The sequence below is a fragment of the Pipistrellus hanaki genome (assembly GCF_964339955.1).
Source record: "Pipistrellus hanaki genome assembly, chromosome: 21".
NCBI classification, from domain to species: Eukaryota; Metazoa; Chordata; class Mammalia; order Chiroptera; family Vespertilionidae; genus Pipistrellus; species Pipistrellus hanaki.
In genome coordinates this window covers 7,418,500-7,435,999 of record NC_140523.1, presented here as the reverse complement: position 1 = coordinate 7,435,999, position 17,500 = coordinate 7,418,500, and the positions used below count along the sequence as shown (strand labels likewise).

The 17,500-nt window shown below is 59.9% G+C and overlaps 2 protein-coding genes across 5 annotated transcripts in view; both read left to right on the top strand.

Annotated features, from left to right (window-relative positions):
* The window catches only part of ABHD17C (abhydrolase domain containing 17C, depalmitoylase), a 16,446-nt gene extending 13,504 nt beyond the window's left edge, over positions 1-2,942 (top strand). The window contains exons 3-4 of one of the 2 annotated variants that reach the window (XR_014793641.1): positions 578-1,087; positions 1,167-2,942. Coding sequence is in view for 1 of the 2 variants with exons in the window: in XM_084869267.1 (XP_084725393.1) it covers positions 578-797 (220 nt within the window). In the remaining variant the exon portion in view is untranslated. Of the gene's footprint in view, positions 1-577 lie in introns of both variants that reach the window. The other variant, XM_084869267.1, reaches the window with a different exon arrangement.
* Positions 2,943-10,256: 7,314 nt separating this feature from the next.
* Positions 10,257-17,500, top strand: part of CEMIP (cell migration inducing hyaluronidase 1) — a 115,984-nt gene continuing 108,740 nt past the window's right edge. For 2 of the 3 annotated variants that reach the window (XM_084869033.1, XM_084869031.1), the window contains exon 1: positions 10,377-10,465. The gene's annotated coding sequence lies outside the window, so the exon portion shown is untranslated. Of the gene's footprint in view, positions 10,466-17,500 lie in introns of all 3 variants that reach the window. The other variant, XM_084869032.1, reaches the window with a different exon arrangement.

Sequence of the window (17,500 nt, the reverse complement as noted above, 5' to 3'; positions counted from 1 at the left end):
GGACCCGCCCGGGCGCGGCTGTGCCATCCTCCTGGCACCTCGCTGGGACAGGTTTGGGGGTGACCTCAGAGCACCCCGCTCTCTCGGGGCCTGGCGACGGGGTTATCTCCCTGAGCTGCGGTCCCTCCTGCTGAACAGAGGACCTTGCTTCTCGCCCACGTCCCACGTTCCACGTCCCACGAGGTTTTATGTGCAAAGGGCAAAAGGCTCCTGGCTCTGGTCAATGTTTAACCACCTGAGCTGTTGCTTCGAAGAGAAAGGTCCCTTAAGATGCCCAGCTCAGGGGTTGAGCATCAATCTCGGAACCAGGAGGTCAGGGCTCGATTCCCGGTCAAGGGCACAGGCCCGGGTTGTGAGCTCGATCCCCAGTAGGGGGCGTGCAGGAGGCAGGCGATCCATGATTCTCTCTCATCATGGATGTTTCTCTCTCTCTCTCTCTCCTTCTCCCTTCCTCTCTGACATCAGTAAAAATGTATTTTAAATGATTTTTTAAAGTTTCTATAAAAAGAGGAGGTTGGCGATGCGGTCCCTAAAGAGTTCTCTCTCTCCCGCCCCCCCCCCCCCTCTCTCCCCGCAGCATCGACAAGATCTCCAAAGTGACCTCGCCGGTGCTGGTCATCCACGGCACCGAGGACGAGGTCATCGACTTCTCGCACGGCCTGGCCATGTACGAGCGCTGCCCGCGCGCTGTGGAGCCACTGTGGGTGGAGGGCGCCGGGCACAACGACATCGAACTCTACGCCCAGTACCTGGAGCGGCTAAAGCAGTTCATCTCCCACGAGCTCCCCAACTCCTGAAGGCGCCGCGGCCCCCGCAGTGACGGCGAGCACAGCCCTCCGCGCCCCACGCGCCCTCCCCGGGAGCGGCCACGGTCACTGCCACAGGCCAGGTCACTGCCACGGACAGGGCCACGGTCACTGCCACGGACAGGGCCAGGGCCACGGTCACTGCCACGGACAGGGCCAGGGCCACGGTCACTGCCACGGACAGGGCCACGGTCACTGCCATGGACAGGGTCACTGCCACGGACAGGGCCACGGTCACTGCCATGGACAGGGTCACTGCCACGGACAGGGCCACGGTCACGGTCACTGCCATGGACAGGGCCACGGCCAAGGCCACAGCCACAACCACGGTCATGGCCACAGCCACGGCCACGGACGAAGGTCACGGCCATGGCCACGGTCACGGCCGGCGACAGGGAGGAAGCACCCGGCCTGGACACGAGCGACCTCATCCGAGAGCCAGGGAGGCCTCGGCCGCGTAGCTAGAGAATTTCTAATTCACACGCCTCCCGACACGGACCTGCTGTGGCTCCCGGCCTCGTGGCCTCGTGGCCTCGTGGGGGTCGGAAGGAGGGCTGGGGGTGCTGGGTAAGGATGCTCCCAGCTGCGTCTCTCCTCTACGCATCACTCGGGGTTCATTCAGGCAGAACCCCCCTTCCCCGTCCCCCCCCCCCCGCCATGTCGTCCGCATTCCCGGGGTCTGTCCGTGGGTGGCGCTGTGCTGGAGCTACTGGAACGCCGGTGACAACACTCCCTTAACCTTTTCCTTTTTTTCTCTTTGTTCATCCTCGCCTGAGGATATTTCCGCATTGGTTTTTAAGAAGAGCGGAAGAGAGAGAGAGAGAGAGAGAGAGAGGCATGAATGTGGGCCGGGGAGGAGCCTGCCGCTGAGGTCTGTGCCCTTGACCTCGGGGAATTCGAACCCGGGACCCTTTGGTCCGCAGGCCCACGCGCTGCCCACTGAGCCACACCCTCTGGGCCCTTCACGTCCATTAACGTGCTGACCTTCCCCCCGCCCCCAAACTGGATCACTGGAAGGGTCACCCCCTGGCTCCGCCCTGGCCAGCTTCCCCCACTGGAACCCCGGAGCTAACACTGGAATATTCTTACACGGAACATTTTTTTTTCTTCCTGTTTTTTGATTTGTTATTTTTTTTCCTCACGTGTCCGTTTGTTACCCGTCCACAGACGTTTCCTATGTCAGTGGTCGGGGTGGCCTAACTAACGCCCGTGGCCGGCAAACCGCGGCTCGTGAGCCACCTGCGGCTCGCGGGCCCCTTGCGTGCGGCTCTTCCACAAAAGGCCGCGGCCTGGGCGAGTCTGTGTGGGAGAAGTTTAGGTTTTAAAAACTCGGCTCTCCAAAGACGTCTCAGTCGTCGTGCTGCCGATATGTGGCTCTGTGGACGGATGGGTTTGCCGACCCCTGGCCTTCGGCAGGCCCTCCCGTCGGCCTTGGACAAAGCCCTGTGGGTATCCGCTGTGACCTTCTGCATCAGTTCGATTTCCCCTCAGGGCACAGGCCCGGGTTGCGGGCTCGATCCCCAGCCGGGGGGGGGGGGGGGGGGGGGCGTGCAGGACGCAGCCGGTCCATGTTCTCATTTATCATGGATGTTTCTGTCCCTCTTCCTCTCCCTTCCTCCCTGACATCACTAATGGGTATTTGTCCTCACCCGCCCGCCCCCCCCCCCTGCCCTCTCAGAATCGCCCGTGAACTGCAGGCGCCTCCTTTATAATGTAAATGATTGGGTACATTTTGTTAATAGGTTTCTATTCCTCGGTTTTGCTATTAAAAAAAAAAAAAAAGATTTTTTATACCATTTCCAAGACAAAAACAAAAACAAAAAAAGAAGAAGAAGAAAGAAAAGGACCAGTGGACGCGCTGAAGAATGGATTCCCCTAAAATTCCGGGATCTTCTGCGTCCGGCGGGGATGCGGGTTCCGACCCCTGGCCGTGGCTGCCCGGCAGGCCTCGGGACGGGTGTGGGCTGGCGGGGGTGCTGGGGGCGGTGGTGGTGGTTTCGTTTTGATTTCTTTTGTTCCTCTTTGGTTTCTCCGATGTAAAAGCCTTAAACGTGTGGTCAGCCTCCGGCCGCTGTCCACCTCGGCCGCGGCTCGGTGGTGGCTGCTGGTCACGGAATAAAGGATGCATGGATCGGGGCTGGGGCCGTGGCCGTGTTTTCCTTCTCCCCCTCCAAGGAAAGTCACGGTGCCCAGCGCTCCTGTCTCCCTGTCCGAGGGACCCCTTGGGGCTCGCTCACTTCGCTGCCTCTCTCTTTTTTTTTAATTTATTGATTTTTTTTTTACAGAGAGGAAGGGAGAGGGAGAGAGAGCTAGAAACATCGACCAGCTGCCTCCTGAACACCCCCCCACCGGGGATGTGCCCGCAACCAAGGTCCATGCCCTTGACCGGGAATCGAACCCGGGACCTTTCAGTCCGCAGGCCGACGCTCTATCCACTGAGCCACACCGGTTTCGGCTTCGCTGTCTCCCTTAAGGGACGGGTAGGCGTGCGTTGGGTGAGACCACTTAGAAATCTTTTGGAAGAAAAGCTCAGAGAGAGAGAAAAAAAAGCATAGCAGGCCCGGGCTGGTGTGGCTCAGTGGTTGAGCATCCACCTGGGAACCAGGAGGTCACAGTTCGATTCCCCATCAGGGCACAGGCCCGGGTGGCGGGCTCCATCCCCAGTGGGGGGCATGCGGGAGGCAGCCAATCGATGTTCTCACTCATCATGGGTGTTTCTATCACACTCTTCCCCTCCCTCTCTGACATCAATGAAAATGTAAAAATGAAAAGAAATGAAAAGATAAAGCTCAAAATATATATATGCATACTAATAAGAGGGTATTATGCTAATTAGGCCCAATAGACCAAGTGTCTTCTGGTCGTCCTTCCGGGCAAAGCCACAGTGGTGGGGCCGAGGCGGAGGTGGTTAGGGGTCGTCAGGCCAGCAGGGGAGCAGTTAGGGGCAATCAGGCAGGCAGGCAGAGGGGTTAGGGGCGATCAGGCAGGCAGGCAGAGGGGTTAGGGGCGATCAGGCAGACAGGCAGAGGGGTTAGGGGCGATCAGGCAGGCAGAGGGGTTAGGGGTGACCAGGCAGGCAGAGGGGTTAGGGGCGATCAGGCAGGCAGGCAGAGGGGTTAGGGGCGATCAGGCAGGCCGGCAGAGGGGTTAGGGGCGATCAGGCAGGCGGGCAGAGGGGTTAGGGGCAATCAGGCAGGCAGGCAGAGGGGTTAGGGCCGATCAGGCAGGCAGGCAGAGGGGTTAGGGGCGATCAGGCAGGCAGGCAGGCAGGCAGAGGGGTTAGGGGCGATCAGGCAGGCAGGCAGAGGGGTTAGGGGCGATCAGGCAGGCAGGCAGAGGGGTTAGGGGCGATCAGGCAGGCAGGCAGGCAGGCAGGCAGAGGAGTTAGGGGCAATCAGGCAGGCAGGCAGAGGGGTTATGGGTTAGGGGCATGCAACCTGGGCATGTGCCCTGATCGGGAATCGAACGGTGACCTCCTGGTTCAAGGACCGACACTCAGACATTGAGCCACCCAGGCCACACTTACTTAATTTTTTAAAAAACAATTTAAAAAATATATTTTATTCATTGTTTACAGAGACAAAGGGAGAGGGACAGAGAGTCAGAAACATCAATGAGAGAGAAACATCCATCCACTGCCTCCTGCACGCCCCCCCCCCACTGGGGATGTGCCCGCAGCCAAGGTCCATGCCGTTGACCGGATCGAACCCGGGACCCTTCCGTCCCCAGGCCGACGCTGTCACCACTGAGCCACACCGGTGTCGGGGCCGTTTATCCGGTGCAGACGGAGTTTGAGCCTGACCATCCACCTCCCTCGCGTCTCCTCCGGGTCAGGGGGCGGTTTGCATATCAGCCTTTGGTGATATCGGGTAACGGACGAGGCCAAGGAGCACGGGGCACGGAGGGAGGGTCCATAGTCCGTCACCGTCCGTCACCATGGAAACAGCCACCGGAGCACGGCAGGCCACGGAGACACGGGTAAGGACATGGCGTGTCGCATGAAGAGGTGCAGCCACTGATTCCCAGGAGCTGCTCAGGTTTGGAGGAGGTTACTGCCCATCAGGCTTAAGCAAGCAACCTAGGGATATGCTATCCTTTCTTAAAAAAAAGGTTAATATTGCCGAAACCGGTGTGGCTCAGTGGATAGAGCGTCGGCCTGCGGACCGAAGGGTCCCAGGTTCGATCCCGGTCAAGGGCATGTACCTTGGTTGCGGGCACATCCCCAGTAGGGGGTGTGCAGGAGGCAGCTGGACGATGTTTCTCTCTCATCGATGTTTCTAACTCTCTATCCCTCTCTCTTCCTCTCTGTAAAAAATCAATAAAATATATTTTAAAATAAAAAAAATATAAATAAAAATTTAAAAAAAGGCTAATATGCAATTTGTCCCCTGGGCCGGGAATTTGACCAGGGGGTGGGACTGGCCAGACCCCCCAACCCCATGCATGAATTCATGCACCGGGCCTCTAGTATCAAATAAACAGATTTAAACAAGATTCTTACCCATTATCATCATCACTTTTAGACGTTCCTCTCTGAAATCAATAAAAAAATATATATATTTTTTAAAAAAAGCTTGCCAGCCCTAACCAGTGTGGCTCAGCAGCTAGAGCGTTGGCCTTAGGATGTGCCTGCAACCAAGGTACATGCCCTGTACCGGAATCGAACCCGGGACCCTTCCGTCCACAGGCAGACGTTCTATCCACTGAACCACACCGGCTAGGGTGGGACATGTTTATTGATGAGAGAGAGAGGGAGAGACATCAGAGTGAGAGAGAAACATCTATCAGCTGCCTCCTGTACATGTCCTGAACAGGAATCGAACCCACAATTTTTTAAAATATATTTTATTGATTTTTTTTACAGAGAGGAAGAGAGGGGGATAGAGAGAAACATCGATGAGAGAGAAACATCGATCAGCTGCCTCTTACATACCTCCTACCGGGGATGTGCCCACAACCAAGACACATGCCCTTGAGCGGAATCGAACCCGGGACCCTTCAGTCCGCAGGCCGACGCTCTATCCACTGAGCCACACCAGTCTTGGCCCTTTATGCTTTCATTGCTCATTTTAAAAATATATTTTATTGATTTTGTACAGAGAGGAAGGGAGAGAGATAGAGAGTTAGAAACATCGATGAGAGAGAATCATCGACCAGCTGCCTCTTGCACACCCCCTACTGGGGATGTGCCCGCAACCAAGGCACATGCCCTTGAGCGGAATCGAACCCGGGTCCCTTCAGTCCCCAAGCCGACGCTCTATCCTTCATTGCTCATTTTAGTGCGTCCATTTACCGTTATCCTTTATTCAAACGGCTGTCCCATTCCACAGCAGCGACATCACATCACTCAATCAGCCCCACAACCAGGCAAGTAGGCAGCTTTTTTTTTTTTTTCCTATGACAAATAGGATTGCAATGGATAGCGTTGTCACTTCATGCATGGTGCAGACACGTCCTAGGATAAGCGATCGGGTGTGGAATTCCTGAGTCAGGCATTTTCCCACATCCTGGCAACACGCCCTCCGAGGCCGGACCCATTTACACGTGTGCCCGTGATCAATGAGACCAGGACCCGCTCTCCTCTCTCTGCTCCCGCCCCCGCCCCCGGCAAAGGGGGGGTCATCCAACTCTTGGGGTTTTGCCAATGGGATGCATAGTTTAGTGTAGCATTTTTAAAAAAATATATATATATTTGATTGATTTTTTTACAGAGGGGGAGGGAGAGGGAGAGAGAGTTAGAAACATCCCTGAGAGAGAAACATCCACCAGCTGCCTCCTGTACACCCCCCACTGGGGATGTGCCTGCAACCAAGGTACATGCCCTTGACTGGAATCAAACCTGGGACCCTTCAGTCTGCAGGCTGATGCCCTATCCACTGAGCCGCACCGGCCAGGGCTGTCTCAGCGTGGTATTAATCTGAATTTCTCTGTGTGCAGAGCTGAGCCTCTTTGCAAATGTTTAGGAACCACTGGATTCTCTTCCCCCACCTCCCTCCCGAAATTCCAGGTGTAAGTATTCTGTTTTAACTGTAAAAAGAGTCAGAAACATCGATGAGAGAGAGTCATCGATCAGCTGCCTCCTGCACACCCCCCACCGCAGATGTGCGGGCAACCAAGGTCCATGCCCTTGACCGGAATCGAACCTGGGACCTTTCGGTCTGCAGGCTGATGCTCTACCCACTGCGCCACTGGATTCTCCCCTCCTCAGCTGAGTGCTCACTCATTCCCAGTGTAGATCCCACCTGCTCACCCACGGGGTCGGACAGTAAACTCAAGGGCCCTGGCCTCTGCGCCCCCCGTCCCCCGCCCCAGTCCCAGGTGTGTAACCTGGGGAGGAGAGTTTTGAGCTAAACATCCAACTATTTTGAAAAATATAATTTTTTTTTATTGATTTCAGAGAGGAAGGGAGAGGGAGAGAGAGTTAGAAACATTGATGAGAAAGAAACATCCATCAGCTGCCTCCTGCAAACCCCCACTGGGGATGTGCCTGCAACCAAGGTACATGCCCTTGACCAGAATCGAACCCGGGACCTTTCAGTCCGCAGGCCGACGCTCTATCCATTGAGCCACACCGGCCAGGGCTTATTTTCATTGATTCATTTCATTTTACAGAGAGGAAGGGACAGGGTTAGAAAGTGAGAAACCTCGATGAGAGAGAATCATGGATCGGCTGCCTCTTGCACGCCCCTCCCTGGGGATCGAGCCTGCAGCCCGGGCCTGTGCCCTTGGCCGGGAATCGAACCCGGGACCCTTCAGTCTGCAGGCCGAGGCCCTCTCCACTGAGCCACACGGCAGGGGAGGAGAGTTCTTTCTCTTTGGGGATGATGAGTGTGAGGAGGCAGATGTAGCAATCCACATTCCCGGCTCCCAGGGGTCGGCCGTGAGCCTCGGACTTCCTGGCCCCAATCCCAGCGCCGGGCTCCGCTCAGGGAACCTCATCTGCCTCCAGCCAGACCAGACTGGACCCGGGCGGGCCTGAGTCCTGGGGGCCTGGCCCCAGCTCCCAAGCTGGGGAGCTCCCGGGCCAGATGCCAGCTTCAGGCTCTGTGTGCAAGGAGGGCGGCCCCTGCAGGGGGTGTCTGAAATGCCCGGGATCACCCTGGGCGGTGTGGCTCAGTGGGTAGAGCATGGGCCTGCAGACTGAGGAGTCCCAGGTTCGATTCCGTCCAAGGGCATGTACCTGGGTTGCTGGGCACATCCCCGGTGGGGGGTGTGCAGGAGGTAGCTGATGGATGTCTCTAACTCTTTATCCCTCTCTTTCTCTCTGCGGAAAATCAATAAAATATACTAATAAAATAAAATAAAATAAAATAAAATAAAATAAAATAAAATGCCCCGCTCTGGTTTCCTGGGAAAAGCAAATGGAGCAGAGGTGTGGCTAGCCTTGTCCATGGCCCCGGCAGGCTGCTGGCTGCGGGCAGGGCTGGTGTGGCTCAGTGGATAGAGCATCAGCCTACGGACTGAAGGGTCCCGGGTTCGATTCTGGTCAAGGGCATGTACCTTGGTTGTGGGCACATCCCTGGTGGGGGGTGTGCAGGAGGCAGCTGATCGATGTTTCTTTCATCCATGTTTCTAACTCTATCTCTCTCCCTTCCTCTCTGTGAAAAATCAATAAAATATATATATTTTTAAAAAGTAAGTGGAACAACAAATGGATCAGTTTTCAAATCAATCAAATCAAATCAGTTTTTAAAAACTTGTTTTTAAACATTATTTAAAAACAAAAGACTACAGCCCTAGCCATTGTGGCTCAGTGAATAGAGCATCAGACCTTGGTGGACTGAAGGGTCCCGGGTTCGATTCCAGTCAAGGGCATGCACCTTGGTTGCGGGCACATCCCCAGTAGGGGGTGTGCAGGAGGCAGCTGATGGATGTTTCTCTCTCATGGATGTTTCTAACTCTCTCTCCCTTCCTCTCTGTATACAATCAATAAAAAAATATATATATATATATATTTTTTTTTAATAGATCTGCAGGCACTTGGGTGGAGGGGGTTTGGGCCAGAGTGCACGCTCAGCATCATCCACAGAACAGCCCGTCCATCACGGGCGCTGAGTGGAGGCCGGGCGGGCGGCCGGGCGGAGGAATCCGGCTGCGGACACGCGGGGCCCGCCTGCAACTCATCAGCGCGGCCGGAGACACGCGAGCCGGCGCCAGAGGAATGCGCGGCCTCCGGAGGTCATGACACAGCGCTGCTCGGAGCGCTGCCCGCACGGAGGGCAGGCCCCGGGCCCAGCCGCCTCCTCGGGGCCGAGTGTCCTCCGTCCCCGGTGACTGTGGGTGCTGGGGTGTGTGTCTGTATGGGGGGAGCCTGCTGAGGAAAGGAAAGGGCCCTGGCTGGTGTGGCTCAGTGGCTAGCTAGAGCGTCAGCCTGTGGATGCGAGGTCAAGGGCACAGGCCTGAGTTGCAGGCTAGATGGGGATTGCAGTGGGAGGGGGGCGGGGCGTGCAGGAGGCAGCCGATCCATGGTTCTCTCTCATCATGGATGTTCCTCTCTCTCTCTCTCTCTCTCTCTCCCTCTCTCTCTCTCTCTCTCCCTCCCTCCCTCCCTCCCTCCCTTCCTCCCTCCTTCCCTCTCTGGAACAAATAAAAATACAGAGTGGCCAGATGATGATGATCTCTGAACGCATAACAATCTGGCCACTCAATGTGTGTGTGTGTGTATGTATATATATATACATATTAGAGGCCAGGTGCATGAATTCGTGCCTGGGTGGGGTCCGGCCAGCCTGGCCAGGGGGAGGGGACAAGGGCGGTGGGCCGGCCTGCCTGCTGGTCGAACTCCTGGTCGAGGGGACCATGTGCATATGAGCCTTTTATTCTATAGGATACACACCGAGTGGCCAGATGATTGTGCGTTCAGAGATCATCGCAATCTGGCCACTCAGTGTATATTTTTAAAGGAAAGAAAGGAGCCAAAACCGGTGTGGCTCAGTGGATAGAGCGTCGGCCTGCGGACTGAGGGGTCCCGGGTTCGATTCCGGTCAAGGGCATGGACCTTGGTTGCCGGCACATCCCCAGTGGGGGCTGTGCAGGAGGCAGCTGATGGATATTTCTCTCTCTGTCCCTCTCAATTCCTCTCTGTGTAAAATCAATAAAATGCATTTTTTTAAAAAAGAAATAAAAATAAAGAAACAAATGTCATATCCTAAAAAAAAAAAAAAAGGTCTCGAGGCGTCGGAGCCGGGAACCCACCTCTGCGCTGGCCCCGCGGACGCCCAGCCTGCTCCCCTCTCCTGAGCCCTGAACGCGCTCCCAGCGCCCGGCCTGCTCTCGCCGAGCCCGGGGCTCCAGCGCCCCCTGCCGGCGGGCAGCGGCGGCGCCTCCTCGGTGCGCCTGGCTCCGGCGGGGCGGGCAGGCGGGCGGGCGGGCGGGCGGGCGGGCGCCGGGCCCGGGGAGGAGCCAGCCTCCGGCTGCCCGGGCGGCCGCTATAAAGCCGGGCGCTGGCGGCCGGGAGCGCAGCGCAGCCCGGAGGTCCAGCCGCAGCCGAGCCCGGCGAGCCAGGAGCCCGATCTTCCCGGGGAAGCTCGGCGGCGAGGAGGCCTGCACCCCGCGCCCCACACGGCCCCGGCGCTCGCTCTCCGCCCGCGGCCCCCGGAGCTCTCGGCCCGCGCCGGCCTCTGCGCTCCGGCCGGGGAGGCGTGGCGCCCGGCCCGGAGGTGAGGGGGCTGGCGGGCGCGCGGGCGGCCTGGCCTCGGAGGGGAGGCTGGGCTGGGGAGGGTGTTGGAGGGTTTGGGGGGGACCCCGGCGGCTCCACTCATGGCAGGAAAACCTCCCCCAGCCTCGGCTTCCGTGGGTCTCCCGGTGCTGTCTGTCTGTCTGTCCCAGGCGTCCTCGATCCAGGGAGCCTTGGCGCGCGGCAGGTGCCCGGGGCGCCCGTGTGTGTCCCTGGAGCGCATCCAGCGAGGAGGGTGGGCAGCCCCCGGCCCCTCCGCTTTCCATGGAGACCCCCCTCCTGCAGGGGTCGCGCCCGGGACGGCCCTCCGTTCGGGGGGGGGGGCGTTGCTCGCGGGGCGGGAGGTCAGGTGGGGGAGCCTGGACGAGGCCCTCCGCTTTCCATGGAGCCCTCCCTCCTGCAGGGGTCGCGCCCGGGACGGCCCAACGTCGGGGGGCGCTGCTCGCGGGGGTCAAGTTGGGGAGTCTGAGCCGCTGGCGCTGCGCACAGGGGCGCGCGCCTGGAGATGGGTCTGCGGCCCGCAGCGCGCCCCCCGGGGTCTCAGCATCTGCTCCTCTCGGGTCTGCGCTCCTCCTCCTCCTCCTCCTCTTCCTCTTCTTCCTCTTCCCCCTCTCCCCGCTTTCCATGGAGTCCTCCCTCCTGCAGGGGTCGCGCCCGGGACGGCCCTCCGTCGGGGGGCGCTGGGGGCACTGCTCGCGGGGCAGGAGGTCAAGTTGGGGAGCCTGGATGGGACCCAGAGGCGCTGGCGCTGCGCTGCGCACAGGGGTGCGCGCCTGGAGACCGGTCTCAGCACCGGCTCCTCTCGGGTCTGCGCTCCTCCTCCTCCTCCTCCTCCTCCTCCTCCTCCTCCTCCTGCTCCTCCTCCCCCCGGACACTGCACGGCCGGAGGCACGAGGGCCCCCGGGGATGTTTAGACGGAGTCTCCAACCTGGCACCTCGGGAGGACGCCGAGCTCCTCCGGGAAAAGGTCACCTGAGGTCGGAAGGCGAAGGCAGGGGACCTCGCGGAGCGCAGGCCGGGTCTCCGGCGCGCGCGGCTCCCGGAGGGAACGAGGGCCCAGACGCTCCGGACTCTGGACTCTGGACTCTGGACCGGACGGACGGACCCATGGGGGGCGCCTGTGCTCCCCAGAAAGGCGCACAACTCCGAGCCCCGCCGAGGGGATCAGCCGTGGACTCTCCGCTCTCCGCGGCGCGCGCACCTCGGGGGGCCCGGGGCGCCCCAGCCCCGCGCGCAGCCAGCTGCCCCGGATGTGCGGTTCCGGGTCCCGCGCCCTGCAAGCCAGCGCTGCCCACAGGTGAGAACTCGCTTTTGGGTCGGATGCTTTGATGTGGGAGCCAGCGCCTGGCCGCGGCCCCGGCCCGGAGCTGGGGAGCCCGGAGGAGGGGCGAGGCTCTCCATGCCTGCGCCAGGCGGTCTGGGGAGACAGAGGGAGCAGGAGGGCAGGCGGGTGGGGTGGGCGCATCCTGGGGGTAGGGGTGGGGATGGGGTGGGGGGAGCCCGCGGCGACGCGCGCCCAGGCGCCGCGCCACCATGGACAGCTCCCAGGCGCTTCCTCCGCGCGCCCGCCGGGTCCCTGGCCCTGGGTCCCTGGAAGTTGCGCGCTTCCCTCCTCCCAGATTCAGGGCCCCAGAGCGCAGGGCAGGAGAAGAGGGAGGGCTGGTCCAGGGAAGCCCCCAGCCGTCCTGGGGGAGCCACGGGGGGTTGGGGGTGGGGAGGAGAGCGTGTGGCCCAGCACGGGGTCACCCAGGGTTCCTTGGGCATCTGAAGGAGGCAGGGAGGCGGGGAGGGGTCCTCCCAGGAGGTGATCACGTTCTGCTTTTAGGACATTGCTAGAGGCCCGGTGTGTGACCTTCATGCATGGGGGAGGGAGGGGGTGTCCCTCAGCCCGGCCTGCACCCTCTCCCATCAGGGACCCCTCAGGGGATGTCCCTGTGCGATCGGGGCCGAGGGACCCCCCCTCTCGCAATCCAGGACCGCTGGTTCCTAACCGCTCGCCTGGTTGCCTGCCTGGTCACCCCCCAACTGCCCCCGCTGGCCTGGTTGCTCCCTAACAGTCCCCCTGCCAGCCTGGCTGCCCCCCCAACTGTCCCCCTGCCAGTCTGGTCGTCCCCCAACTGCCCCCTGCTGGCCTGATCGCCAACTGCTCCCTTACCAGTCTGGTTCCCCCCAACTGCTCCCCTGCCAGTCTGGTTGCCCCCCAACTGCCCCCTGCTGGCCTGGCCGCCCCCCACCTGCCCCCCTGCTGGCCTGGCTGCCCCCCCCAACTGCCCCCTGCCAGTCTGGCTGCCCCCACCTGCCCCCCTGCTGGCCTGGTCGCCCCCTAACTGTCCGGAAGGAAGTTGGCCATCCGGAAGATGTCCGGTCTCCCGGTCTAATTAGCATATTGCCCTTTCGTTAGCATAGATTTCGTGAGGGAGGGACGCGGGAGCCCGTCAGTGTCACAGCATGGAGGTGAGCCGGATGGAGCCAGTTTACGGAGAAGACTGGCTCCAGGTCTGGGTGTCGCTGCAAGAGCTACTGCGCTGTGTTCTGAGCCCGTTTTTTTCTCTCCAAGGGGCGTGCCAATCACCATGAGGCCCCGCCCCCGCCCCGCCCCCCGCGCCTCCCCTGCAGCCCCGCGTGGGGTTTCCCTGGCTGGTTGCCTGGCAACACGTGGGCGCGAGGACCTGTAGGGCTTCGTCTGTCCTGGAGACAGGTCCCTCCCCTGCATGGAAACGCTTCTGTTCTGGCATCTCCGTGCACCCCGTGGGGTGGCTCTCCCCCCTACCCCCCTCCCCGCCCATGGAGCACGCGGCAGAGATTCAGGCCCCCAGATAGTGGGGTGCCCAAAGGTCACATGCCCTTTGCCTTCTGTCCCGACCCCCCGCCGGGACAGCGTCATCTGCTGGCCAAGCTGCTCATGGGAAGGGGTTATGGTGAAAGCACAGGGATATTTGTGTGTATTTATTTACACCTAGCGGCCAGAGGATGGTGATCTCTGAACTGCATGATCATCTGGCCACTCAGTGTCTATCGTATAGAATAAAAGGCTCATATGCACATGGTCCCCTCGACCAGGAGTCCGACCCATGTCCCCTCCCCCTGGCCAGGCTGGCTGGACCCCACCCATGCACGAATGCATGCACCGGGCCTCTGTGTGTGTGTGTGTGTGTGTGTATATATATATATACACACACACACACACACACACACACACACATACCGAGTGGCCAGATGATTATGCGTTCAGAGACCATCATCATCTGGCCACTCCGTGTACATACTAGATGCCCGGTGCATGAATTTGTGCAGTGCTAGGGATCCCTCGTCCTCAGCCTGACCCCAGCAGCAAGCTAACCTACAGGTCGGAGCGCCTGCTCCCTGGTGGTCAGTGTGCATCATAGCAACCGGTCGAGCGGTCAGCCGAAAGGTCAGACCCTTAGTATATTACACTTTTTAAAAAATATATATTTTATTGATTTTTTTTAATAGAGAGGAAGAGAGAAGGATAGAGAGCTAGAAACATTGATGAAAGAGAATCATGGATCAGCTGCCTCCTGCATGCTCCCCACTGGGGATGGAGCCCACAACCAAGGCACATGCCCTTGACCAGAATTGAACCTGAGACCCTTCAGTCTGACGCAGGCTGGTGCTCTATCCACTGAGCCACACCGGTTTAGGCATATTACACTTTTACGCTATAGGATGTTCTTGATGTCAGAGGGGAAGGGAGAGGGAGAGAGAGAAACATCCATGAGGGGAGAGAATCACGGACCGGCTGCCTCCTGCACGCCCCCCACTGGGGATGGAGCCCGCCACCCGGGGCAGGTGCCCTGACCGGGAATCGAACCCTGACCTCCTGGTTCCTAGGTCGAGGCTCAACCACTGAGCCACACCGGCCGGGCCAGGTGTATTTTAAAGACGGCTGCACCTGTCTTGTGACGTATGTATGCGTTGCATGTGTGTTGCATGTGTGTGGTGTGAGCCCTCTGCTCTCTCCCCTGACAGAGCGACCATTTCACAGGGACTTCCATCTCCAGCTTCTTATTTCCACGTTGGAGGACTCGATGGGACCGATGAAGGCGCTGAGGTTGATCGCAATGCCACAAAAAAAAAAAAAAAAAAAAAAAAAAAGAAAAGAAAAGAAAAGAAAGAAAAAGTCGAATTCCGGATAAACGGGAGCGTTTCCGGTGCGAGGAGAACGTCGGAGAACGTCGCCCGTTCCTTCCGCCCGCAAGGCTCGGGGGCGGGGCCAAGTAAGTCATCTCACCCGCCCTCCCTCCCGCCTCCTGGTTCGGAGGGTGCGAGCTCTCTGAGCCCGGCCTGGGGGGGCGGGGGGGCCTCGGAGGTGGAGCATTGACCTAGGAACCAGGAGGTCAGGGTTCAATTCCCGGTCAGGGCACAGGCCGGGGTTGTGGGCTCCATCCCCAGTTGGGGGCGTGTAGGAGGCAGCCGGTCCATGGTTCTCTCTCCTCATGGATGTTTCTCTTTCCCTCTCCCTCCCTCTCTGAAATCAGTAAAAAGATATTTAAACAAAAGACATTTCATCCCAGTTCTTCGTGTGGGTGCAAATCACCAGTATATGCCACCCATGGGCGTTTGGGTAATGGCATCATAATAGACCCTCTTATGGTGCCTTCTCCTTCCCTACCCCAAAAGTGTGTGTGTGTGTGTGTGTGTGTGCTGTGCGTGTGTTTTGTGTTGTGTGTGTTGTATGTGGTGTGTTGTGTGTTATGTGTTGGCATGTGTGTGGTGTCTCTCCGTGTGTTGTGTGTATGTGTGTGGCATGTATGTGTTGTGTGTTGTCTCCGGGTGTGTGTGTACATGTGCATGTGATGTGTGTGTTGTGTGGTCTGTGTATGCATGATCTGGGTGTATGCATGTTGTGTGTGATGTGTGTGCATGCATGTGGTGTGTTGTATATGTGATGTTTGATGTGCGTGGTGTGCACGCATGTGATGTGTATGTAGTGCATGTGCGTGGTGCGTGTTTTGTGCGTGGTGTGCATGTAGCATGTGCTTGGTGTGTTGTATGTTGTGTGTGTGTTTAGTGTGTTGTGTATGTAGTGTATGTGGTGTGTGTATGTGTGTGTAGTCTGTGTGGTGTGTATATGTGTATAGTGCATGTGGCGTGTGTGTTGTCTGTGTGTGTGGTGTGTGTGTAGTCTGCGTGGTATGTGTGTGGGGGTGTGTGTATGTGTGGGTAGTGTGTATGTGGTGTGTATATGTGTGTAGTGTGTGTGGTGTGTGTGCTGTCTGTGTGTGTGGTGTGTGTGTTGTCCCTGTGTGTGTGTGGGTGTATGTGTGTGTAGTGTGTGGGGTGTGTATGTGTGTGTAGAGTGTGTGTGGTGTGTATTTGTGTGTAGTGTGTATGTCGTGTGTATGTGTGTGTAGTGTGTGTCTGTGTGTCTCTCTGTGTGTGCAGTCTCCATGCGGGTGCTGACCCCTTCTCTTCCTTCCCAGGAGCAGCAGGAGCTCAGCGCCGGCCGGAGGCCTGGAGGCGGGGCCGCGCCCCCCGGAGCCCCTATGACTGAGCCCCATCCGACCCCGTGTGCGGGAGCAGGAGGGCGCTGCTCCCCGAAGTCCCGGCTGTCTTCCCCGCTCCCCCTTCGTGTGCGGGAGCAGGAGGGCGCTGCTCCCCGAAGTCCCGGCTGTCTTCTCCGCTCCCCCTTCGTGCGCGGGAGCAGGAGGGCGCTGCTCCCCGAAGTCCCGGCTGTCTTCCCCGCTCCCCCTTCGTGCGCGGGAGCAGGAGGGCGCTGCTCCCCGAAGTCCCGGCTGTCTTCCCCGCTCCCCCTTCGTGCGCGGGAGCAGGAGGGCGCTGCTCCCCGAAGTCCCGGCTGTCTTCTCCGCTCCCCCTTCGTGTGCGGGAGCAGGAGGGCGCTGCTCCGCGAAGTCCCGGCTGTCTTCCCCGCTCCCGCGCTCCGGACCCGGTAGGACCCTGTTGGCGCCGTGCGGCTGGGCGGGTGGACGGGCTCCCGTGGCCTCAGCCGTCGGTCTGGCTGCGATGTCCCGGGGCAGACAGACGGACGGGCGGCGGGGCGGTGCCTGCCGTGGGGAGGCCGGGGACGCGTGCGGGGACTAAGTGGCCGCCCCCGATGGCCTGGTGCGTTTCCCACGGAGCGGGGTCGTGCTGCTGGGTCGCCGGCCCCGTGGGCTCCGTGGCTCTTTCCTTGCGATGCGCCCGCTCAGGCGGTGGGTCTCCAGCTGCTCCCCCAGGTGCTCCTCCAGCTGCTCCTCCAGCTGCTCCACCAGCTGCCCCTCCAGCTGCTCCTCCAGCTGCTCCTCCAGCTGCTCCTCCAGCTGCCCCTCTAGCTGCTCCTCCAGCTACTCCTCCAGCTGCTCCACCAGCTGCTCCTCCAGCTGCTCCTCCAGCTGCTCCCCCAGCTGCTCCTCCAGCTGCTCTCCCAGCTGCCCCTCCAGCTGCTCCCCCAGCTGCTCCTCCAGCTGCTCCCCCAGCTGCCCCCCAGCTGCTCCCCCAGCTGCTCCTCCAGCTGCTCCTCCAGCTGCTCCCCCAGCTGCTCCTCCAGCTGCTCCCCCAGCGGCTCCTCCAGCTGCTCCCCCAGCGGCTCCTCCAGCTGCTCTCCCAGCTGCTTCCCCAGCTGCTCCCCCAGCTGCTCCTCCAGCTGCTCCCCCAGCTGCTCCTCCAGCTGCTCTCCCAGCTGCTTCCCCAGCTGCTCCTCCAGCTGCTCCTCTAGCTGCTCCCCCAGCTGCTCCTCCAGCTGCTCCTCCAGCTGCTCCTCCAGCTGCTCCTCCAGCTGCTCCTCCAGCTGTTCCCCCAGCTGCTCCTCCAGGTGCTCCTCCAGCTGCTCCTCCAGCTGCTCCTCCAGCTGCTCCCCCAGCTGCTCCTCCAGCTGCTCCCCCAGCTGCTCCTCCAGCTGCTCCTCCAGCTGCTCCTCCAGCTGTTCCCCCAGCTGCTCCTCCAGCTGCTCCTCCAGCTGCTCCTCTAGCTGCTCCTCCAGCTGCTCCCCCAGCTGTTCCCCCAGCTGCTCCTCCAGCTGCTCCTCCAGCTGCTCCTCTAGCTGCTCCTCCAGCTGCTC